Here is a 27,061-nt window from a genome sequence, read left to right as displayed (position 1 = left end):
TTCATCAAAAAGTATTTTTTTTTTTTTTACCAAATAGAAGAATTCAAAAGGCATCAGAAACTCCTGCCACAAATGTCTAGTTTTGATCTATAATATGAGAATCAACTTTACACAGATTGAAGTAAACCTTCATGAAAATGTGAAGGCAAATTTTCATGGATGACTTCCTACAATAGACAACATTTTTATCACTGCACAGTTAACTGAGAGCTGGAGGGTATGTGCGTGTGTGGGTAAGTGTGTATGTATGAGTGAGTGTGTGTGTGTGTGTGTGTGTGTGTGTGTGTGTGTGTGTGTGTGTGTAAGATCCAACTATGTCTATTGTTCCTTGATTTGAAAACAACAATAAAATAATTTTTGACTTAGTAGAACAAGATACAGCTTCAAAGACCATCCTCCAATAGGATATTTTCTTTTCTTTTTTTTTTAATTTTTTATTATATATATATATTTATAATATTATCCCTTGTATTCATTTTTCCAAATTATCCCCCCCTCCCTCTATTCCCTCCCCCCGATGACAGACAATCCCATACATTTTACATGTGTTACAATATAGTCTAGGTACAATACATGTGTGTAAATACCATTTTCTTGTTGCACAATAAACTTTAGATTCCGAAGGTACATGTAACCTGGGCAGACAGATATTAGTGCTAACAATTTACATTCACTTCCCAGTGTTTCTTCTCTGGGTGTAGCTACCTCTGTCCATCATTGATCAACTGGAAGTGAGTTGGTTTTTCTTTATGTTGAAGATTTCCACTTCCATCAGAATACATCCTCATACAGTATTGTTGTTGAAGTGTACAGTGATCTTCTGGTTCTGCTCATTTCACTCAGCATCAGTTGATTTAAGTCTCTCCAGGCCTCTCTGTATTCCTCCTGCTGGTCATTTCTTACAGAGCAATAATATTCCATAACCTTCATATAACACAATTTACCCAACCATTCTCCAACTGATGGACATCCATTTATCTTCCAGTTTCTAGCTACAACAAAAAGAGCTGCCACAAACATTTTGGCACATATATGTCTCTTTCCGCTCTTTAGTATTTCTTTGGGATATAATCCCAGTAGTAGCGCTGCTGGGTCAAAGGGTATGCACAGTTTGATAACTTTTTGGGCATAATTCCAGATTGCTCTCCAGAATGGCTGGATTCTTTCGCAACTCCACCAGCAATGTATCAGTGTCCCAGTTTTCCCACAGCCCCTCCAACATTCATCGTTATTTGTTCCTGTCATCTTAGCCAATAGGATATTTTCAACAAGCTTGTTAGAATCTTATGTGTTTCTATAAAAGATATAACTATAATGTGTAAATTTATGAAAAGAGCACAGGATTTGGAATGAATACTTCAAAATGAAATCTGAATTCTACTGCTTGATGGCTATCATCTAACTTCTCTTGGTCTCATTTTGTTCATATATAATGTTATGTTTGTTCTTCATTTTTGAAGAGGACCATGATATCAGGGAGGTGATGTCATCACTTGCAAGTGAACCAACCTTATTTTCTTCTCCAAAGCCATCTGGGTCCATTGTTAATATATATAATGAAGCAGTTTAAATGATGAGCTGGTTGCAGCATGGTGTAGGAGCCAGAGACCATGCCAGATCCCATTTTGGAGACTAAAAGCAGTGATTTTGGTGATTATAAATAGCTTGATGTCACAAAACCCTTACTTTTACACTAAGCTCCTCTCAATAATACTTTGTTGTTGTAAATTATAGAACATCCAAATATCAGAAGAATTAAAATTACAATTATCCCAGACGAAAATTGTAAGATGCATGGGTGGCAAGAAAGATACAAACAAATTTGTAGCATAGTATATTACATATTCACTACAAGTAATTTAAGAATGGGGGCATCTAAATGATACAGTAGGTAGAATACTGAGCCTGAATCAGGAAAGCAGGTTCTTGAGTTCAAATCTGACCTCAAACACTTAATGGCTATATGATTTGGCAAATAACAGTGTTTGCCTCATCTGTAAAATGAGCTGCAGAAGGAAATAGAAAACAACTTCAATGTTTTTGCCAAGGGAAAAAAACAAAAACAAATGGGGTCTTGGAGACATGACTGAAACAACAACAAAATGTAACAAGACACAAATGCCTATAAACAAAGGTAATTTAGTCATATTGCAAAAGGGAAGTGCAATAGATACAGAACCCAAATGCTACACTCCCAGAACATTAAAGGAGCAGAGGAAGAATTCTAGTAGCCTCCAGGCCTCTGGGTTGATATATGCTTTCTTTGGGGATATCATAGCAAAGTCATGTACAAGAATTATAGAGAATGAGAAAGTGTAGGAGAGTTGGGACCTTTACCAATGCATATGCAAGTTTATAGTTCTCAAAATCAAGAAGTCAAAATTTGACACAATTTCATGGATTGAACTTAAACTTTTAATAGCATGAGCATGTATGATTTTCTATGATGACTGAGAGCAGAAAGCTAGAAAGTTTGAAAGCTGAAATTCAAGATGTGCAAAGTTAGAGTCTACCCCAAATGTTCACATGAAATAGCCCGACCTGTGGCAGAGCATTAGGAGATCATATTGATCTGATAGCCACAGTCAGATACATTGTAACTGAATTCTAACAGTGATATCATTTTAATCTTCTTCTAAGTACAAAGGACAACAACCATCCAAATATTATAAACAGCTCTCCATTTGAAAAAACGGTTTACAGTTGTTGTTTTTTAAGCATTACTTCAATTGAGATGAGAAAAAAAGAAAAAAAAAAAGGAAAGTAAGGAACAAATATTTTACAAAGAAACTAAATCCAAGTAGTTGCTTATCCTTTAATTAGAAATCCCAACCATTTTGGAGTAGTATTTATAAAAATGGAAAGATATTTTAATACTAAAGATCTCAATCAATGTCTTATTTGTCTGTGAATTGAATCAGTAAATGTTGCGTAAATTTATGGTAATTTTTTTTCAATATATAAATGAGCATATATAATCTAATCTTTCTCAGGAAATGTTATTCTTATGAATTTGTTTTCATTCACATATCCTAATATTTATAAATAAAACAAGTTAAAGCACATTGGAGCTCATTAAACAGAGGGTAAGAATTTGTTTACATTAAATCTAATGTAAGTTAATAGTCTCTGTTCTCCACATGCTTACTATTTTCTGCCAAAACAAAGTCTAACATGTACAAATACAATTTATGTCCAAAAATGGTTTATTAATAGACCCAACTATGTAAAATTCAAATCAACATTTATTCAGCATCTGCTTTTTGAGGACCCTGAGTTACAACAAGAACTGAGGGGAAAATAAGGATGATAATAATCTTCAAATTTAAGGACCTCAGAATCAAGAAGAGTGAAAACTGATCTAAAGTCATTCCTTGTAGAATTTTTAGTAACAAACCATATGAGATATAATAACATTGCCTCAAGACACAGGACAATTCTGAAACCCTCATGTCTACCATTATTCTCTTTCTAGGTTATATGGTGAACTCGGCCACCATTCCTGGGGATGTGATCTACATCGCTGGTCAGCCCCGCTATAATCACACAGGCCAAGTCATTACTTATACAATGGAAGGCCAAGACATCAAGATTCTCCAAACCCTCAGTGGAGAACAAGTAAGTTTACAAATTACAATGAATAAAAGTCTAAGTATACCAGTTAACTTTGCAAATCATTCCCCCTCTTTATTTTTCACAAGATTAAATATCAATTGCTTTACAATTTTAAAAAATGTGTTTTCCACTAAAGTAAATCTTCCTTCAGTAGGGCCCTCTTTTCAATTGGGAGGTGATCTGGATTTTTGAAGAATGGGCAGCAAAACAAAAATTTGGTTTCTTCAGTGGGTTCTTTCAAGCTGGAAAAAAAAAAAAGTTTAGTACAGGCTGATAGTAAACCATTTTAGGTAGGTGAACTGTATGACTCTGGGTAAGCTATTTAATTTCTATCTATCTCAATTACCTCATCTGTAAAATAAGGATGGTAATAGCACCTATCTTCCAAGAATTCTGTAAGAATAAAATGAGATTATAATTGTAAAGTACTCACCACAATGTCTGGCACTTAATAAACACTATCTAAATGTTAATTATTATCATCACTATGTGTCTGTTCAAAGAAAAACTTACCTGTGTTCAGAGAAACTTATAAGGAGAATGTTAGCTTCCTAGAAATCAATTATTTTAACAATAGCAACTCAGGAAACAACTATTTCCTAAAAAAAAAATTACATGTCACAAGTGGCATTCATACTGATGAAATCAGATGGAATCTTGAAATACTATCCCTCTACTTATCTGCAAAGTGCTATTCTAAGCACTGCAGAAAATACAATTCATCATAAGACCCAATTTTTCAAGGAGCTTCAAATCAAGTTCAAGAGATGAGACATAAAGACTTGAGAAGATAACTTTTAGTAATGAGCAGACAGAAAATAGTCCCGGCAAAAAAAAAAAAAAGACAAAAAAATGCTTTGAATGATAAATTCTTATGGTTCTCAGAGAAGAAATAAATCCTTGCTGGCTAGGTTAAGCCATGGCAAGATAAGAGCTGAGTTTTAAAGCAATATAGGTAGAAAAGTAAAAGAAAGGGTATTCCAAAAAACAAAGGGGGAAAAAAAGCACAAGATAGGATCGGAAGATAGTAAAATAGATCCACTCTAGCAGGAAAAATTAAATGGTTGATAAATCTGGAAAGGGAGGCAGGTCAGATGATATAGGATTTTGAGGGAAGTTCAGAAAAATTATGAAACTGTGATGACTGGGAACCATTATACATTTGTGCTATATAACCTCAACTGAGCACTATAGCAAAGCAATCTTGTTATACCTCCCCAATTATCACTATTCCTCTAATCCTTGAAGAAAGATATAAAAAGATGTAGTTGTCCTTGTAGTAATAATCCAATCTTCCTGTATGAATAAAGGTTGGAAAAGCAGCCTCAGAAAACATGCTGCAATACATTTAGTTCTTTATAGAGCTTATAACTTTGTGACATCATGCCCTTCTATGCCCTCCCCTCTGCCTCTGCAAAAATTAAAAAAAAATGTTTTTCTCTTTGGCCAAAATCATTCTATACAGCTTAACTTGGAGCAGCACAAAATCATTTGGTAACAAGAAACTTCCTGGATCAATTTTGTTATTGAGCTTCAATTTCATTTTACTACTTTTAAATTTGTGAAAATGTTTTCTGTTTTATTTTGCTGATGAAAATTTTCAACAGAACTATATCAAAACAGAACCTTGGGGTAATGCATTTGTGACCTAATTCATGGTAAACAGCAGTCCATTCTTGAGGTCTGATCTATGAACCACTGCCTCATCCAAGTAAATGAACAATCATGTGAGCCTCATGTCTCCCCCTTGACCATAAGATTAAAAAGAGATTATATACAATATTTCCCTTGTTTTGTAATCCTTTCCAAAAAATTAAATTAAATTAATCTGTCATAAGTTATACTGAATCATAACCATTTGTTTTAATTTAATGCTATTTTTATTATAAACTTAAACACCAATATTTCAACTTACAACAATGAACAAGGAAGAGGCTTATATAAGAAAACTGTAAATTATGTCCTATTTTAAAGAACTATATGTGTGTGTGCATATTATAGTAAATTAAACATAATATGTTCCCTTCTGTAATTTTTTTTGTTTTCCTCTATCCATTTTTTTAAAAAATATGCTTCAATAGCTTTTTTTAGCTTTGCATCTATCACTGTTCACTAATCTACTTGCCCAAAAAAGAAGCACTCTGAAATGGTTTCCATTGTTCTGTGATAATTAATGGTTTCCATTATTCCTCTCATGGAAGAATATTTGTGGTCATGAGGTATAGGTAACAAGAAAGAGAACTTACCTTTATAACAAGTATGACTAGGCCTTCAAAACAAATCAGTCATCTTTGAGAATGTCTCCTTTTGCCTCTCTAGTTCATTACCTTCCTATCAAGATGACAAAGAAGTAAAATCATGACTATTTTTAAATATTCAGAAAGCTTACCCCTTATTTTTGTCCAATGTGACTCATGGAGACCAAATTCTAAGATAGGGAGTGATTATAATCTGCACTGAAATCACAGATCATTGAGATAGGAAATATGGATGAAATCAAGATAAAATGAAGGGGTATTCATTATCATTGGAGAGGAAAGAGCCAGGGCAGTTACAATCACTTTTCTTTGATATACTGAAAGAAACAATGAATTTACAATCAATCATTTGGGTTTAAATTCTCCATGGTTTAATAGTGTGAGCTTGGACTGATCATTCCCCCAATCTTGGCGGGGTGGAAAGAACTTTGTCTAGATAATATCTAAATTTAATTTTACCTGTAAATTGATAGGATGATTTCTTTCTTTTTCTTTTTAAACCCACTACTTTATTCTTCCTTTAGAATTAGTAAAGAAGGGAAAGAAATTTGGAGGAAGGATAAAATCTATTCCTGTTTCTTTTGATTATCCATCCTTAAGCATTAAGGTCTCTACATGGTATGTTGTCAGAATTCTCTAAGCTTACATATATCCCTTTTGAGGATGTAAGGTCCAGATGTTACTTCTGTGTCCAATTCTAATGTCAGAATTCCAATGTCAGAATTCTTTCTTCTTCTCGTAATGACATATGAGAGCATTCTCTGGGGGAACTGGCTACTATTCAGGTTGTTCACAAAGCCTTAGGACAATTTAAAGTTGCTAAGGTTTCCAAATGGCCTAAAACTTTAGAGATAATTTGTGTTTAGTTTGCCTAAAGCTCCATCTCAAAATAATCAGCCATGGGAAGAATAATGAAAATATTTCTAGAGTGTTGTTGTCATTGTCATTATGTGTTCTCCTCTTCTTCCTCCTCCTCTTCCTCTTTCTTCTTTTCATATTAGAAGGAACAATGGACTAAGATCACTAGTCCTGAACTTTAATCCTAGTTACGTCATTTATTACCTAGGTGTTGTTGACCTAATTCTATCCTGTATGAAATGGACATGATAATACCAATAATAAGTACATGTTGCTACCTTAAGTTGCTCTGAATTTCAAACAATATCATAAATGCAAAAGCAATTTTAAAAGGATAAATAATGTAAGTCATTATAATATAAGGACCCATAAAATCTACTATTTTAATATAGGTACAGTACCTAATAGTTTAATGTTAAGCTTTCCAGGAAATTTTGACAATCATTGTGACTTCTCTTTATGTTTCCTAGATTGGTTCTTACTTTGGTAGTGTTTTAACAACAATTGACGTTGATAAAGACTCCTTCACTGATATCCTACTGGTTGGAGCTCCCATGTATATGGGAACAGAGAAAGAGGAACAAGGAAAAGTATATGTGTATGCTTTGAATCAGGTAATAAACTAATATTTGAGTAGTAATATGAGTAACAAGAAATCTTTTAGTGCAGTGTTAACTACTGGATTTCTCAACTGTGCATTATTCACAGAAGAAAGAAGCATAGGAAAGAAATTTTCAGAGTTCATCAGTATTTTTTAAGTAAAGAATTTGAACTCAATATGGCAATACAAACACAAAAATATTTACTGTTTCATAATTATTCATGAATTATAACAAATTAAGAGAATGTAGGAGGTACAACATGCCATAGATGAATTATACATCTTGGTGTAAGGAAGATTTAGTTTCAAGACTTACCTTTCATACATACCATCTGGATAGCCATGGACAAATCACCTATCCTCTGTGTCCCAAATAACTCCCCTAATTCTTTAAGTTATAGGTGAGCTACAAAGCTATAAGGATCAATGACATGGCTCAGTGGATAGACCACAGGTCCTGAAATCAGAAGTTCAAATCCAAACTCAGACAGCTTTAACATCATTAGCTGTATGACCTTGGGCAAATTACTTAACCCCAATTGCCTTATCAAAACAAACAAACAACAAACAAAGAAACAAAAAAAGAACAGAGCTGTGGAAGGAAAGAGTTTTCACACTGGAATTTCCTTACAAGTCAGGCTCCAAAAGGAGAGAGACAGAAAGAGAGAGATTCCAAAAGGAAGAGAGATACATGGATGATAGAGAGTGACAGTGATTTTCCTAAGATCATTTAGCTAGTATAACAGATACAATATTATAACCCAAGTCAAAATATTGCCCATCCATAAACATTTGCATAACATCATCACAAAATTTGTATTCTTCCCAGAGTTCTAAAGATTGATTTGATGAGTATATTTTGCTTCAATTTCTCTATCTGTAAAAAGACACTTAAATATTATTAATTATGTATATATTATCATAGCATCAAGTTTTAGATTTGGAGTTGGAAGGCATCTTAGAGGATGTCTATGATATTAATAGTATATAATAAATAGTAATACTTAATGATGATGAAACTGAACTTCAGAGAAGTAATAACTGATTCAAGATCACGCCGTATCCTTCCTCCCTATTTCTACTTATATTAATAACAATTTTTAGAATAGACCTGTCATTCCATTGCTGAAGTAAACTACCAGGGAAGAAACTCCTTCAATCAGTGCCTTATCTACAATTTATAGTTTTAGACAATGCCTGAAGGAACTGAGAAGTTAAGTGACTTGCTTAGGATCACACAGCCACTGTGTCAGAGGTACCGTGTTTCCCCGATAATAAGACACTGTCTTATTTTTTTTTTTTGGACAGAAAAACACCAGAGGGCTTATTTTCAGGGGAGGGCTTATTTTAATGAACATTGACAGCAATTTTAATAAACAGGTAAATGTGAATAAAAAAATGTACCTTTATTCAATAATGATCGTATCATCTTCTTCAACAACATCATCATAAGTGTCCGTACCCTGAATTCAGTCCTGGATGTCTTGCGCCTCCATTTCCTTCAGAAGAAGTGGACCCAATCTGTCATGTCCAGCAATATCACTGCTGCAGCTCTGATTGGATGCAGCTCAGAGCGCGGCATGTGCTTCATGTGGAGGGGGGGGAGGAACGGGGACGACGGTGCATACAGAGGGTACCATAATGTAGTGTGTAGCGCAGGGGATCACCTTCACTACAGTAGCAATCTCAATAGGGCTTATTTTCGGGGGAGGGCTTATTTTAGAGGAATCTTACACAGTAAGGGGAGGGCTTATTTTCGGGATAGGTCTTATTATCGGGGAAACACGGTAGCTGTATAAAAGGAACTCCATGGCATCTTGGATAAAGAATCAGCTTTGATGGGTCTTAAAACCAGGTGTTTCTAATTCAAAGAGCTATTCTCCATTCACTATAGAACACTGCTTATCAACACAAAAATATTATTACTATAATTGCATTGCAATTATTGTTATTAAATTTTAATGTTTCTAAAGGTCTTATGAGACCTGATTAAGTGGATGATTCCATTTAACTTCTTGCTGTCTTCTTTTCCTTTTGGGGGGATTTCTATTTATGTATATTTTCTTCCATCTTCTACTTCCTCTTATTTATTATTTCCTTTCACTACAGACTCACAACACTTGCAATAACTTTGTTCTTTGAACAGAATAACTTTTATCTTGCTTCTACAGAAGAGAATCTGGGATCATATCTTTGGAGGATTTTTCCAAAGTTTGTGGGATTGAATAGAAAAAAGATAGCAGGATGAGTGAAGATGCTTTTAAAATATTTCTTTGTTGATTTTATCAAGATGTTATGAGGTGTCCACTGATTTAGTCTTACTGATGAAAAGCTAGTGATAAATTTTCAAGAGAACTTCTTTCCCACAGTCCTATGATCCACTGTGTGAAATCCTTAACTTTCCCACACAGTTATTTCACAAACTTTTGGTGGTTACTATGTTATCACTAGCACAAATTTTAGTATGTACTTTAACAAAATCTACTCATCTGCAGTAATGATAAGATATACATAAATATTCTTTTTTCCTCTTTCTCACAGACTAGGTTTGAATACCAGATGAGCCTGGAGCCCATTAAGCAAACTTGCTGTTCATCCCTCAAGCATGATTCCTGCAAGAAGAAAAACAAAAATGAGCCTTGTGGGGCTCGTTTTGGAACAGCAATTGCTACTGTGAAGGACCTCAACCTTGACGGATTTAATGATATAGTGATTGGCGCTCCCTTAGAAGATGATCACGGAGGGGCTGTGTACATTTATCATGGAAGTGGCAAGACCATAAGGAAAGAATATGCACAAGTAAGAAATCAAACCTTGGGGTTATACCAATCTTTTAAGTTTTCTATCTGCACAAGTTGAATTGCTAACATTGATTCTTGATAGTGATTCTTTGTTGGAAAAATCAAATTTATAATCTTGCCAATTTGGGTGGCGATACTGTTGGTTTTCTTTTTTTTCCAAAAGAAACTACATTGTGATTTTTTTCTTTTATCTGAATCCCATTCTAGTTTGGTCATGTCTCCATGACCTAGCCTTTTCTAAACAATAACCATAAGAACAAAAGAAATGTTCAAATGATGCCATTTAACATCTGTAATGCATTTGCTCTCTCAATTAGGGTGCTACTTTCTGGTTAAAAAAAATAATTAACTGACTTAACAAAGGAAGCTAAATTATGATTTAATATATAATATCTATGCCATTTTAGTAAAATTATGCCAAGCATATAGTTATGTATATTAGAGTTATAATTTTCTTATTAAGGTCTATTTGCAAAACCTCATAATTTACCTTTAAGAAATTCTTGTTGAAAAAAAAAAAGCCCTAAAAAGCAGAGCCTGGCCTTCAGGGGAGATTGACATTAAAAAAAATTTAAGTACTATTTTATAGACAATTAACAACTCATAATCCATAAAGTGTTGTTTCTGCCTGAGAAAAATAAACCACCACCACAATGGTCTTTTACAGCAGTGTTTATTACACAATAAACACTGGAGACTTTTAAAAGAACATTATAATTTAATGTTTGCTGAATGCCAGAGCTGTCTGGGTATTGAACAACTGCATAAAACATAAAGACAATACAGTTTACAAAGCTTGCATAGCATGAATACAAAACTGACATTGACTATTTTTTTCTCTTTTTTATTTTATTAACTTTTCTGCAATTTTAATGTCAGGATTTATAGGATACATTATATTGAGAAGTTGATTTTAATTGTAAACTGGACTGTTTCACTTTTTCAAAAGTCCCAATAATATTTTATGAAATATGACTTGATACAGATACAAAAAGAAAATTTCAATAGCAATCTATTCACTCCATTTACTAAATAAATGATTTCTTTTAATTTCCTAATGACATTATTTACAAAATAGTATTTAAGTGGAAACAGGCAGAATATCAGAGGATAATGTAATTAAGGAATTTTTTAGCACATGGGATAAAATTTCTTTCATATGCTCTGCTATTTTATTACAAAATTTATCCAATAAATCTAAGAGAAATACATTTGAAAAGCCAACAAGTATTGTTCTACAAAAGAAAGGAATTTCCAAAAACCAGGAGTGTTGGCAGGTATGGGACATTATTTATTTGTTTCACTTATGTTCAAATCTTTATGACCTCATGGGAAGTTTTCTTAGCAATGATGCTGGAGTAGTCTGCTATTTTCTCCTCCAGCTCATTTTTACAGATGAGGAAACTGAGGCAAGTAATTTGTCCAGGGTTATATAGATAGTAAGTATCTGAGACCAGATTTGAATTCAAAACATCTTGACTCCAGGCCCAGTGCTCTATCCATTGTGCCTTAGCTACCCTATATGGGATATACATGCTGTTAATTTTGCAACCTTTACTCTACAGCTTAAAATGAAATTTCATTTAGGTCAGAGAAATGATCAATCTAATGCTTTTACCTGTCATGAATGTTTGCTTTCCATTCTGGATATATCTGGTTGATGAAGCATATTTAAACTGTATATGTATGCTGTGTCCAGTTCTGGGCTCCATTTATTAGAAAGAATGCTAATGAACCAGAGACATTCTGAGTAAATTAATTAGGATCATGTGGGCACTCAAGACCACGATACGTAATAAAGAATGTAGAAATGTATTAGTTGGTATTATAGGAATAGAAGAAGTGGTCCAAGATCCCTCAAAACTATACTATATGATGATAATTGAAGGACCTGATAATGTTTAGCCTATGAAAGAATAGCTGTCTGTGTATTTGAAATCTGTCATGTGGAAGAGATATTAAACTACTGGATCTATTCTCTAGATGATAGAAACAGAATTATGCCCTTTTGTAAGGAAAACTGCTAACAATTAGAATTAGCAAAAGAAATAAAATAAAATAGATGCCTCAGAAGTTAATGGGCTCCCCCCTTATTAGATTTCTTTAAAGGAAAATTGGCTCACTTGTTGGAGACATCATTGCAAGGACTGGTAGTCAGGTATGACTTTGATTGCCAACTCTACAGCTTTTCTGATTTTTAAAATCTCTATTAGCTTTTGTGATTCCCTGATTCTGATTCTGTGGAATAATTGATTGTGGGATAAAAAGATCTAGATTAAAATCTTGGTTTTAGGGGGGAAGTTAGGTGGCACAGTGGATAGAGCATCAGCCCTGAAGTGAGGAGGACCCGAGTTCAAATTTGGCCTCGGACACTTAACACTTCCTTAACTGTGTGACCCTGGGCAAGTCACTTAACCCCAACTACCTCAGGGGAAAAAAAATTTGGATTTACTGCTTCTACCTTATAGAATCTTAGACAAGTCAGCACCTATTTCTGGGGTTCATAGACTGTTCATAGTATCTTAGACCTAGAGCTTTATGAGACCTCAAAGTTCATCTACTTTGACCCTTTATTTTTTAGATAAGAAATTGAAAGTCCATTTTAGTGACTTGTCCAAGGTCATATTGGTAGGGAATAATAGAACAGGGATTTTGACCCAAGTGTCTGACTCTAAATCTAGTAGTTTCATGATCTGTAAAATGAGGGCACAGGACCACATGATCACTTATCCCTACTACACTTATTAACTATGTGATCCTACGCAAGTAACTTAACTTTATTTGCCTCAGTGTTCTCATCTGTAAAGTGGAGGTAATAATAATAGTAAATACCTCCTGGGACTCTTGTGAGGATCAAATAAAATAAAAATTGTAAAGCACTTAGCAAAATGCCTAGAGCATAGTAAGTGTTATATATAATCATTGTGTTCATCATAATCATCATGTGCTACTTAGGTTTGAGAAGACCTAAAATCAAACTGGATCCTGTTCAAATGTCAATAACTACCTCTTCAACATCCATGAGGAAAAAAAAATCATTAATTTTGCTGCCAAAAGGAAAAAGCATGGTTCAATGAACTGCATATTATTACTTGATAATAATGATCTCTTTGTTTCTGATTCGCTTTATTTATTACTTTACTTGCTTGACCTGCCTCATTCACACCGTGTAGCTGAGGGAGGATTCCCTTAGTTTAGGGACAGGTTCCAATTTTTTGTGCCATTCTCATATTTGTCATCAAACAGAGCAATAGTCAACCCAATGTACTAAATATCCTACAGCTCTTATTTGTTAGCATGATGTCCCAGTGTCTAATTAACATTTCTAGTTGCTGAAGGCAGTGGCCATATCTCAATACCAGTGATCTGTTATACCTATACTCATTTTTTTTAAAAGTTCTGTTTCTTAGGTAGAAAAGGAAATAATGTATGAGGAAATGACCATGTTTAGAGGTGAAATATCTTAGAGCCTTCAAGACTCTTCAAGTCTGTTTTATCCTTCCTGCATAACTTTCTATTACTTCACCTGCTCTGAAATATCCCTTCAAAGTGCTCAGGACTTATCAGAGTCTCTGTAGAATAAAGCTATCCAGACAGAGGAACCAGAGTCAATCAGTGGGAATGCTTTTCATGAGGCTCAGTCAGGGTGAGATGAGAGCATTTTTTCCATTCTGGTGTCATTGACTCTGAAATGATTTTGTCTAGAATTATTAACAGCAAAATGTCCTTTAGATATTATAATTTTTTTCCTCTTGACTCCATACAAGAGTCTATTTGAACATAAACCCAAAGAAAACTTTTCTTTCTCTTTCCTTCTCTATATTTCTTTCTTTCCTTTTTCCTTTCTTTTCTCTCTCCCTCTGTCCTTTCTCCCTCCCTTCCTCCCTTCCTCTCTTCCTTCCTCCCTCGTTTTCTTCCTTCCTCCCTCCCTCCCTTCCTTCCTTCCTTCCTTCCTTCCTTCCTTCCTTCCTTCCTTCCTTCCTTTCTTTCTCCCTCCCTTCCTTCTTTCCTTCCTTCCTTCTTTCCTTCCTTCTTTCCTCCCTTCCTTCCTTCTTTCCTTCCTTCCTTCTTTCCTTCCTTCCTTCCTCCCTTCCTTCCTCCCTCCCTTCTTTCCTTCTTTCTTTCCTTCCTTCTTTGTTGTTCTCATTTACTTTTCTTCCTTCCTCCATTTTTTATTTATCCATTAATTTGTAAATTTATTCATTTGCAAATCAGTTATAATGTAATTTAGATTCATATTGAAAGTACTTCTAGCATTCAATTATCCCATGGATAATACTATTTGGGGATCCTCACAGCGTATTCCATCAGGTGGAGATGGAGAAACACTGAAATTTTTTGGCCAGTCTATACATGGAGAAATGGATCTAAACGGAGATGGACTGACTGATGTGACCATCGGAGGCCTTGGTGGTGCTGCCCTCTTCTGGTGTGTATTTTAACAGCCCCTAGCTGAATTTGTTTCTTCTCTAGTTCTGAAGTACAAATAATTTGGGTTTTTTGTTATTTTTTTTTTTGGATGATAGCTTGGAAATAAAGAGAGCTGTCTGATATATAAGCATGCCAAATGTCACATTCTCTTATGTACCCAATAATGTAATACAAACCTTAACCTTTGTATGTGCATAAGCAGGAAAAGTAAATTAATCTGATGAATAAAGGGGAAAATATAAAAATGAAACAACTATAAATCTTTTTTTTTAATTCTGAGTAGTTGCCAATGAGTAGAGCCAATCTTTTTTGGATTCTTGTTATTATAGGAGAAAATATAAAGTATTTGTATGCACATATTTACGTATGTGTTCTAGTATGTATTTAAAAGAAGGAAACAGAAAAAAACAGAATCAATTGACAATTAAACATCTAATCATATATCCAGAATTGTCCTAGCATTATAAGGGAACATAAGAATAGTTTAAGATAAGTTACCTGCCCTTAAATGGCTTACAATACAATATCATGATTTTTAATATTTTATATTCCTTTGTACATATTTTGCATTTTGTTGTGTGTATATATATCATTCCAATACAATGCAATACTCTTGAGAATAAGGAAAGAAAGGGAGAAGAGGGAGACAGAAACAGAAGTCCTTTTTGCACTCCCACAACCCCCATGTTAACAGGTTCTCAGAATCTCTTGCTTGGATGAGTGCTACAATTTCCTATTGGTCTGCCTTCATCTTCCATACAGCTGACACAATAGGTCTCAATTAACCTATGTGGTTCCCTATTACTTCTTTGAATGAATATAAATTCTATTTGGTTTTTAATGCTTTTTTTTTTAATAATCTGGCCTTGAAATACCTTTCTAAACTTTTCCCACATCACTGTCTTTCATGCATTCTACAGTCCAGGCAAATTGATCTTCTCACTGTTCCCCTCACTGGACATGTCATCTTCCACCCAGATTCATGCCTTTTCACTAGCTGCACCCCACCTAGAAGGCATTCCCTCCCCATCTCTGCCTTTTAGAAACCTTAGTCTTCTTCAAGATTTAACTCAAGCTCTACCTTCTACAGGAAGGTTTGCCTAATCCTCACAGCTGTTAGTGCTCCACACCAAAAAGATTAGCATGTGTTTGTTTGTATATGTGTATGATATGTATGCATATAACACATAAATATACAACACACACACATATCCATATATGTCCATGATGTTCCCTCTAATAGAACATAAGCTTCTTGAGTTCAAGATTTATCTGATTTTGTCTTTATATTCTCAGAGCCTAATACATAGTACACAGAGGCTACTTAATTAATGCCTGTTTACTCAGACCCATTGCCTTTTAGTATCTCAGAATTAACATTCTCCAAATCAAGTTTATTTTTCTACAAGAGTTCCTCTACTTTATTACTGTTATTTTATATCAATGGTACCATCAACTCAATATCCCATGCTCTAAACATCATGATGTTAAATATTTGATTCTTCCTTTTCCCTAATTCTCATATATATTATATCATATATATGATAAAATATATAATAATATATAACCAATTTCCAGTTAATTTTTTTCTCTGTAATATTTTTCATATCTATTTCTTCTATTTCTATTCCCACAGTCACTGCCTGGTATATAGAGCACACATGGACTATTCAGTAGCCTAGTAACAAGTCTTACTCCTCATTTTCTCCTTCACTCAAACCATTCTTCTTTTAGCTATAGGACTTATATTGCTTATCTTCCAATCTGGTCCAGTCATTTTGCTTAAAATCTTTAAGGAACTATTGATTTAGATTTGGAAGGGACCTTAGAAATCATATATTCTAACTAGCCACCACTTTATTTTACAAATGAAGAAATGTGACTTAGAGATTAAGTGACTTATCCAAAGTCAGACGATATTAAGATGCAGACTGGGTTTTGAGCCAAGGTTTTATGCCCCCAAATCCAACATCCTTTCCATTGTTTCCCCAAACTCTACACTCAGTTCTGGCTCTCTCTTTCCAGACCTATCTCATAAGATTTCTGTGTTCTAGTTGGACAAGATTACTATGAATGCCTTATATTTAACTATCTCCTTGACTTTGTTCACATTGTTTTGCAAACTTAGAAGGTTTACCATGATCCCTATAATTACAAATTTAGAGCCAGAAAAAAAAAAAAAACCTCAAAAATTATCTAATCCAGCCACTCCCCCACCAGTTTTGCAGATGAGAAAACTAGGGACCAGAAAGACTTATAATTAATGTTATAGATAGCCAATAGCAAAACAAAGATTGGAACTCAGGTCCTATCACTTCAGATCCAGCTATTTTTTTCCAACTGTACCACCATGCTGACTCTCAATTTCCTACTTATTGAATTCTCTTCTTTAAGGTCATATAATGTTACCTATTTTAAGAAGTTTAATCTTTTTGATTGATGGTGAGCTTTCCCACCCTGGACTTCACATAGCACTTAGCACTTTTCTTATGTACTTATTTTTCATCTTTGTATGTGTATTATATCCTTTTCTAAGCACCATGAAGGCTGAAAACCAAGTCTTCTCTGAATCTTGTTTCTTAGAACCTAGCAAAATGCTGAACACACAACAAACACTTATTGAGTTGAATTAAATTTTGTTGAAATCAAATATCTCTTGATTTTTTTGCTTACAGGTCTCGAGATGTAGCTGAAGTTAAAGTTACCATGACTTTTGCTCCCAATAAAGTGAATATTCAAAAGAAAAACTGTAAGATGGAGGGGAAGGAAACAGTATGCATAAATGCTACCATGTGTTTTCATGTCAAACTGAAGTCAAAAGAAGACACAGATTATGTAGCTGGTAAGTTTATTTTATAAAGGACATTTAGATTATAACTCAATGCCTTTGTTCTTTCAAAGTGATATCCAGAAAAATTTTGCTGTATTCTATTACCTGCCTTTGGTACAAGACCTACCTGTAAAATAAAGGTTTACTAGGAGAATCTGGTTATGTCATGAGAGGAACCAAAAAAGAAATAGGCAGAGTCTATTAAAGTATATTCAAGGCTCTCTTTTAGCTGAAACAACCTTCTCAATTTTATCTCACAATATTCCCCAGTTATTCATACTTATGCAATGTGATGTAGTACAGGGAGGGCTTAAAATAGAGTACTGAAGAGCTGGGTTTAAACCTTCCTCTGATACTTATAAGCTATGTGACTCATGGAAGAGTCACCTAAGTTTCTTTTTCTCTAAAATGGAAATAACAGCTGTTTTTAAGCTTACAACGAAGCTCAAATAGAATAATTCATGTAAGGTGCTCCACAAACTCTTATCATTTGTTTTTAAACATTCCAATGCTTCAGGCCACTGACAGCTAGATGGCACTGTGGATAGAGTGTTGGGCTCAGAGTCAGGAAAACTTGAATTCAAATGTGACCTCAGATAGTTACTAGTTGTATGATTCTGGGTGAGTCACTTAAACCTGTTTGCCTCAGTTTCCTCATTTGTAAAATAAGCTAGAGAAGGACAGGGCAAATCACTCCAACATTTTTGCCAACAAAACTCCAAATGGGGTCATAAAGGATCAGACATAGTTTAAATGACTGAACAGCAGTTCTCCAAGCAAATTGGATTATTCTGTTTTTCAAAGATATTCTTTATCTTACTTTCTACATGCTTTATCTAAACCATTATTTATACTTGAAATGTTCTCTGTTGAATTCCCATATTTCTTTTAATATTCAACTAAAATACTATTCACTACAAATTAATAATAATAATAAATAAAATTTATATATGTGAGGTACTATGATAAGATCTTTAAAATGTTTATCTCATTGGGTCCCCATAATAATCCTGGGAGGCAGATGCTGTTACTACCTTCATTTTATAGATGAGGAAACTGAGGCAGACAATGGTTCAGGAACTAGCCCAGGTTCACACAACTAGTAAGTACCTGTAGCTAGATTTGAACTCAGGTCTTCTAGTCTCTACTTCTAACAGTTGATCCACTGTGCCATCTAGCTACCACAAATTGGTTTTCTTCATAGAGCAGCATCTGCTTCTCTAATACAGTAATATCCTTTCCCCATAGATCACATGCAATACTTTTTTAAACATTCATTTTATGCCCTTATAATAAAATAATCATGTTTTATAAGTTAGCTCCATTTATATCCTGTCCCTTCAGACTGCAGACATTTAATAAATGTTTATAAATGTTGAAGTTTAAGTTCAGGACACCAAGACTTCATGGTTCTCTGGACCCTTCACTTATGATGTGCTCAGGAAACAATTCTGCTGTCAAAAGTGGGGAACCAGAGAAGACAAGCCTGGAGAGATTTTGAGTACAAATGAACACGATTCTTTATAGGTTTAACTGCAAAGGGACATTTTTTTTTAATTCTTATCTTCTTAGCAAATAGGCAAAATACAAGGTTATTCTGTTTTGCTTCTCCCAACATCCCTCTAATCAAACATCTCCACTGGGAAGGAGGAGTCCAGGAGAAAGTTGGATAAGTGTTTTGTTTTTTTTTCCACCTATAGTATATATTTCCTCAATACTTTTAAATGCTACTTTTAAGGCATCATAGAGATATATGTTAGCTATATATTGGAATTAACAATCATCATGGCCATAAACCCTGAGGGTCTTCCCCTCTCAGATTTATTTATTTAGATTTATTTTTCTTTTTGACTAGGTGAAAAAAGAGATTCTTTGCCTAAATTGCTACCTAGGCTTAATCACTGAATGGGTGCAGCAAAGGCCAAGGTCTCCCACTGTATCCAGGGCCATGTCCAGTTATCCTATATCTTACAACTAGATCCAGATGGCTCTGGAGGGGAAAGAAAGGCAGGTGACCTTTCCCTCCCTAACTTAAATCCAATTCACTTACATGTCATGGTATCATGATGGTGTCATGATCCTCTTCAAAAATAAAGGACAAACAACATTCAGGACAGAGGAGGAGAAGGCCAATGTTTTCTTTTAGTCAAATATAAGCTAAAAGGATAATATTCAATGTCTTAAAATTTCCTTTTTTTTTTTTTTTTGTGCTTCTATAACAAAATCCCAATAACATATTTCCCTGATGTGTCACTTGTAAATATAATCCTGAGCTCATAATGATGCAAATAGAGCATAAATTCTAACACTTATTTAAATTTAAAACAATTAAAACATGTCTACCAGTTAGCTAAATTTGGAGCTGCTCATTACTGAAGGATTGGCTACTAAGTGACTAAATTTTTTTGGAGGGGGCACAGAAAACTATTAAGTATTTGGGATTCACATTTGTGGAGGGTATACCCATAATAATAAAAACAAAGATCTTTTGAAGAATTATAGTCTCCAATATAATTTTCAAATATTCTACAGTCATTTATTTTTATTTAACTATTTTTTGTTTTATTACAAGAGTCTCATGCATGGAAGATGAAGTAGAAAGAATAGAAAAATGAGAATATCACAAAATTGACATAGAACAAAAAAATAATAAAGGTATCGATCATAGTTTTAAAAAAGTTTTAAATATTCTACAAAGAAAAATCAAGGCAGCTAGATAGCATAGTGGAGAGAGTGCCAGACTCTAAGTCAAGAGGACTAAAGCTGAAATCTGAACTAAGACACTTACCAGCTATGTGACTTTGGGCAAATTGCATAACTTCTTTTTGACTTACTTCATATGTAAAATAAGGATAACAATAGCAGCTAGGTCCCAGGGATTTTGTGAGAATCAAATGAGATAATAATTGTAAAGCATTTAGCATAGTATTTGGCACATAGTAAGCACTATATAAATATTAGTTACCATCATCATCATCATCATAAGTATTATTATTAGATTTTAATACTTTATTTGTGATTTGTGGAATCCATAGCTTTACCAAATAAATGTGCAAAGGGGAAATAATATAATTTATATAGAATATAAATATATTTTAATTACTTTAAATTTAAATAAATTTTATATTACTTTTCAAAGTAATTCAAATATTTTTAACCTATGCTGTCTCAGGAGGGAGAAGGTGGAGAGGGAGGAAGAAAAATGTGGGATATAAGGTTTTGCAAGAGTGAGTGTTGAAAACTATCTTGGCATGTATTTTGAGAAATAAAAGCTATTATAAAAAAGAAATTACACATGAAAAGCAATGCAAATGGAAAAATTAAGGCATTATGACCAAACTGGACAAAAGTAATATTCAATCAATTTCAATTAATTGATAGAATAGATTATTTTATGCTTCTTATGCTCATATACATATTTGCATTTTAATAAGTTTGGCAATACTTCTGCTTTATGGTGTAATACTCAAATGTCTGTTGATAATAAGTGTAATCTAAAAAAAGGCTTTTTTGTAACCCATTTGTGAAGCCTTAATACCAATGGCATTTCTGACTATTTTATGTCCCTACCCAGCACAAAGGCTTGCATATAATAGGCAGTTATTAAAGGTTTTAGGATTAATTATAATGTAGACTCATATGCCAAGTGTTGGTCCAATATTTTTAATTTATTGCACTGGAAGAGATTATAGTCAGTAAATTCTAATCTGATGTGACCTGGGAATGAAGTAAAATACCAGTCCCTAATTATTTGTTAGGAGAACATTACCAAACATATACCATACGGGGCTTAAGGATCTGGTCAGTAAAATAACACAATGTTAAAATCATTTGTGCCATAACTTAATTTTCCTTTAATCATTTACAATCTTACTCAGTATGGATTAACTGCAACAATTATTCTTGATTCCAGAAAACAGATAGCAAAATGTGCCTCACTTTTCTCAACAATAAGACAGGAAACTAATGGCAGGCACATGATAGTTGTATTTATTTTCAGAATCAATCATTGTTTCCAATATTTTTGTATGACTTTTTTTTTTTACAAGTAAAGATTTCATTCCAGTAGCTGTCAGGGAAGGGAAGATAAATATAACTCTGATGTACAAGCAAAAAGCATCAGTAAGACATATTTTATAAAGAAGAAGCCAATTCAGGATCTCAAATGTTTCACAGCATTAATTATTTCAAGACCTTACATTTCTGGGAGTGGCAGTCAATGGAAAGCTCTAATTATTTGAATAATGAATAAGTATATCTTATTGTAATCCTCAATTACATTTCTTGTCCATGAAAATGACTATGGATAAATATTTAATTTTTTTAAATAGATCTGCAATACCGAGTTACATTAGACTCAGTAAGACAGATATCACGAAGTTTCTTCTCTGGAACGCAAGAAAGAAAGATTCAAAAAAACATCACAGTCCGGAGATCAGAATGTACTAATCATTACTTCTACATGTTGGCAAGTAAATCATATATTATAGCTGTCTTACTATAAAACAATTTATAAGAGATGGTTTTTAGTCATCCCTTTTTTCTCAGGAAATCAAGGGAGTAGGCTTTTTCATTATCAAATGTTATTTATATTATTATGTATGTCACTATAGTGTCATTTCCTAAATAATTCTGGATTCTGGATTCACCCAGTACATATATTGGAACTTCTCTTTAATGAATTGCCTATCTGGTTCTTCTTCTTTTTTTTTTTTTTTTTCTTTCCTTTTCTTTTTCTTTTTTTTTTTTTTTTCTCTCACCCAGATAACTCTAAGAATTTCTGAAGTTGATTTAAATTCAGGTACTCAATGACTCATCATTCAAGCTTACCCATAAGAGATATAGCATCAAAACGAAATGATAAAATGATAGATAGTAATCATAACCCACATTGTTAGGATTCTTACAAGGTGCTAAGTCACTGGAATAAATAGAGACAATAATTATCTAATTCAGTATGATTGATCTGACCCTATAAGGAGATGTTATGGGCCAGAACTTGAAACAAGATACTGAGTGGAATTGAGGAGACAATGATTAAATCTAATTTAGCATTGATTTAATTCTACAACAAATAATGGTTTCCTACTGATGAAATGATTGGTGTATACTCAGTGGACAATATATAAGCAGGAAACTCTCAGAGCCCTGGGGACTTTGGGAGATTCACAACTAGGATTGACTTCTGGGAGATTCACAAGGCAGAAACCCACAAGCCCACGCTCTGGGAGGAAGATTCAAGATTCATTCCCATTTCCACCATTGTGCTGGCTGGAGAGATTCTCTTGGGAACCAAGGAAAGAGGAAGGCCTCCAGAAAACTAGCTGAGCCCCAAGTGAAGGAGATAAGATTTGGAAAGAGACAGTAAAGGACTTTAACTCATAGCTGCAATTGGTGATTATTGGAACTGAACTTAAATTAAGGCTGCTTTCAGAAGCTCCCCAAAGAAACCTGCTCACAGAGAATGATTATAATTTAGAGAATAACATTACACGACATCCTAGTTAAAATAATGTTGTTCTCTCCCCGTTTCCTCACTCACAAAAATTTGGGTCTGACAAAGTCTTCCAAAAGCTCATGACTTTGATAGATATTCTCTGTATGCAAAGTGTGTGAGAAATTGGAAATATCACAGATCCCAAATAGTTTCTCCACAACCAGGAAGTCTCTTCTTTTTGCTTGAGGAAGCCTCAAGTATATTCCTGAATTCTTGAATTCCTAGATACTTTCATAGCTCTCCTAGACACTTTCTCTACCATTCCAGAAATTCTTTGTTTTTCCTCTCAAGCAACAGCTGTGCCATGGGCAGGTACATGAGAAATGATATTCTTGCTGGTCTTCAATAAATGTTTGTATATTGGGATTAGGCATTTTAAGTAATGTAGCCTTTTTTCTATTAGACACATTTGTTAAAATATATTAGGTATCAAAATATATTAAATTAAAATATATTTGCTATAACATATCAAGTGTTCAGTATCTATCTATTGTAATAATCTATTTTGGAAAGAGTGATAAGAATTTGGGAGACCTTAATTCTAGTTTTCTTCTACTACTCACTAGCAGAGTTAACTTGGCAAAGTCATTTAGACTCTGAGTAATGTAACTTCTGTCTGATTCAGTATCTTCAGCTTAAAATGTGGGTAATAATAGCACCCATCTTGCAGGATTAGGGTGAGGATCAATTGAGAAAATATCTTTAAAACTTCTTAGCACAGTGTTTGATCCATAGAAGGCACTAAATAAATCCTTGATTTTTTTTTCTTCTTCCTTTCCAATTTTTCTAAACAGAAATGTGATACATTTACCTACCTTAAGGCAGAAGATTAGCTCAGATTATTTCTTGAATTTCTTTCTAAGATCTATAATTATAAGATATATTGATTATATTTATTATTTCTTTATACATAGACCGAAACCATAAAAGTTACATTAGCTTAAATAACTACTTTTGTAAAATTGCAACTAAGACTGGACTTGGTTGTGTTGTATTTCATTTTTCCAGTAGTAGAAGCAAATTATTTTTTCCTTCTTAGGATGAATATTATAACCAATTTGAAAGATTTTTAATTTTACCATTCCATTTCCTAACCTAACCATTTTCTTACCCTTTCAGTGTGACAGTGCTATATAAAAAAAAGTCTCATGACACATTTGTAAATCAATATTCTGTGGTCACATTGAAGGATTAAATTAATTTGTTGTAACCAAATTTTTATTTTCCTAAATTCATATATAAAACTACACCACAAAATGTTTTCTTTAAAATCATTTCCAAGATCGAAAAACACTAAAAACACCATAAATTTTTGTAAAGGTACAGATCTAGAATATAGACATTTAACACAACAAACTATTTTCCTCTGTTATTTTTATGTTTCTGATGTATTCATATTCCAGTTTGAAAATTATAGTTCTCAATAAGACAGATATCTACAAAATAAAAAAAAAATAGATTCTACTATTTATAAAAGAAGATCATAAATCTAGATCTGGAAGAGATTTAAATGCAACCTAATTTCTCTCCCTTATTTTATTGATAAGAAAACTAAGAGAAATCCAGTGTTTTGGCCAAAATCACACAATAGGAAGCAGCAGAAGTACAATTTAATTATTCTTTCCCATGTCTATGATATCAAATTTTCAGTTGTTTAGTCATTTTCAAGTCATATTTGACTCTTTGTAGCCCTATGTGGGGTGGTATTGGCAAAAATACTGAAGTGGTTTGTCATTTCCATCTCTAATTCATTTTACAGATGAGGAAACAGACAAACAGGGTTAAGTGGCTTGTCCAGGATCACACAGTTAATAAGAGTGTGATGCTAAATTTGAACTCAGGTTTTTCTAACTCTAAATCCATTGCTTTATCCAATATGCCCTCCACAGGCCAACATATTGTTAATTTTGCACACCTGACTTTACAGATGAAGAAACTGAAGCAAACAATGACCTGTCCAGGATCACACAGTTACTAAGTGTTTGAGGCCAGATTTGAATTCATAAAGAGGAGTCTTCCTGATTCCAAACTGCAGTGCTCTATCTATTCAGTGTCAACTAGCTGCCTGGATATCATTTTTGCTCATACATAAAAAGTAACATTATTCTATTGATAAACTTATATTTCTAGTGTGTAGAAGCTTATAAAATATTTTTCTCATAATGTAAGTGTCTACAATTTTCCATTAGACAAACTGCTAAACTGCATTTTGCAATTGAAATTTGTCATTGAGGTAAATGGATTTGCCCAAGCCCTCACAGCAAGTATAGGAGGCAAGACCTGAATCCTGGACTTTGAACTTCAATGCCAGAGCCCTTTCCACTGTAGCTGTATTAGAATCCTTCTATTTGGTTCAGGGTTTAGGAATGGGGAGTAAAACTAGAGAGCATCCTCCTTTTTCACTTGATCAGAATTTAAATCTCAAGAGCCAGAATTTAGCTCAGAGGAGAGGCAGTGTGCTACCACCCATGATGTCAGAGGACCTATATCCTAGGTTCCATCTTTCTCATTTACTGATTGCATCACTTTGGGCAAATCAAGGGATTTGCTGTCTAAGCCTCAGTTTTCTTATCTGTAAAATTAAGGATTTGGACTTGAAGTCCTTCCAAATTCCTTCTGGCTCCAAATCTATGGAACTTCTGTCTGCTTTTGGCAGCAAGGTTTAGCTTTATCCATAAATTCAGTATCTTTACAGTGTTTAAAGAATGGAAACTAAATGACCCAGAGAAAACAATTTAACCTCTCTGGGGTTTGATTTCTTCATCTACTAAAGGAGAATATGGACTAGTTGATCTCTCAAGTCCTTTCCAGCTTTAAATCTGTAATCCTATCCTCTATTTTTTTTTAATTGGAAAAACATTTTAGACCATAATTACCATTTTCATCATGTACCAGAAATTAACCATTTATTACAGAAAGACTCAGTCCCTCCTTATACCCTTAAGTATGATATTATATTAATGAATGACCAGCTCAGCCTAAACTTTCATAGAGCTACCTATCTAAAACTGAAAAAAATTTCTAAAATTATTATTTCTATATTTTTAGTTTAATAACTGTTAAGGTAAAAATAGCTTCATTCTTCTTGCATTAATTATTGTATGATTTTGTTATGCCTAGCACCTACAAAGTGGATAAGCTTAGAATGGCCTCAGATGAATCCACTTCTAACAGAACTGTCAAATTATTCCATGAGTCCACTTGGATCTTTTGCTCCTTTTATGGCCCCTTTCTTTCCTTCTACTCATTCGCCCACCTCCAAAGACATAAGGCAAGAAGGAGGGTAAATGTTAACATAACTAGATTCCTTGGAAAAATTATGTAAGCATCTACTGGGGCACATACAGAAAATATAAAACCCCAAAATGACAAGGTATAAAATATAGAAAATACAAGTAACATATTTCTTGCTTTCCCTTCTAGGACAAACATGACTTTCGGGATTCAGTGAAGGTATCATTGGATTTTAACCTTTCAGATCCAGAAAATGGGCCTGTCCTTGATGGTGATCTGCCTAACTCTGTACATGAATATGTAAGTCATTTTTTAACAACTTCGATATCTAGTTATTAATAAGGTTTTAGTTGGTATATAAATGGGTTATTGAAGAAAATGAAATACTGAATCTTCTGATAATGAAAAATTTGCTTTTCTCACTTTTAACTCCATTTTCTTAGCCTTCTTGCTATTCTTTTATATTCCTAAATTGTTCAGAGCTGTCTTCTACAAAGTAACACCCTTTGGAAGAAGAAATCATAGACTCATAAATCTTCTCATCAAACCCCAAAATTAAATAAATAAATAATATAAAATTATTCATTATGCAGATTACAGAAAACAGAGACAACCTATAGTATAGTGGGACCCGGTTGTGAAGATCTTTAAATGATGAATGGAATTTATATTTTAACCTAAGGCAATAGGGAGTCAATGGAGCAAATGTTTCTTATTAACCTTCAGTCCAAGACATTTCACAGAGTTGATGAACTTTTATAGGAAGAACAATATCGTTTATTTTCACTAAACTCTAAATGAAATTTAGAATTTCTTTCCATTTTGTTTTTTTTAATTATTCTGAGCATAGGTTCATAAAATTCACTGACTATCAAATACACCCCCACACACACATACACATACATTAAGAACCCCTGCACTAAAGTTTTTTTGAGT

The 27,061-nt window shown here is 33.6% G+C and overlaps 1 protein-coding gene across 1 annotated transcript in view; it reads left to right on the top strand.

The window, feature by feature from the left end:
• The window catches only part of ITGA1 (integrin subunit alpha 1), a 189,584-nt gene that overhangs the window by 124,839 nt on the left and 37,684 nt on the right, over positions 1–27,061 (top strand). Inside the window, exons 12-18 of the mRNA XM_074282545.1 lie at positions 3,476–3,618; positions 7,202–7,345; positions 9,874–10,131; positions 14,432–14,562; positions 17,240–17,406; positions 21,726–21,862; positions 26,315–26,425. Coding sequence (XP_074138646.1) covers positions 3,476–3,618; positions 7,202–7,345; positions 9,874–10,131; positions 14,432–14,562; positions 17,240–17,406; positions 21,726–21,862; positions 26,315–26,425 — 1,091 coding nt within the window. The remainder of the gene's footprint in view (positions 1–3,475; positions 3,619–7,201; positions 7,346–9,873; positions 10,132–14,431; positions 14,563–17,239; positions 17,407–21,725; positions 21,863–26,314; positions 26,426–27,061) is intronic.

The sequence above is a fragment of the Sminthopsis crassicaudata genome, chromosome 1, assembly GCF_048593235.1.
Source record: "Sminthopsis crassicaudata isolate SCR6 chromosome 1, ASM4859323v1, whole genome shotgun sequence".
NCBI classification, from domain to species: domain Eukaryota; kingdom Metazoa; phylum Chordata; class Mammalia; order Dasyuromorphia; family Dasyuridae; genus Sminthopsis; species Sminthopsis crassicaudata.
The sequence above is the reverse complement of the archived record's forward strand: the minus strand, read 5'-3'. Positions and strand labels throughout refer to the sequence as shown.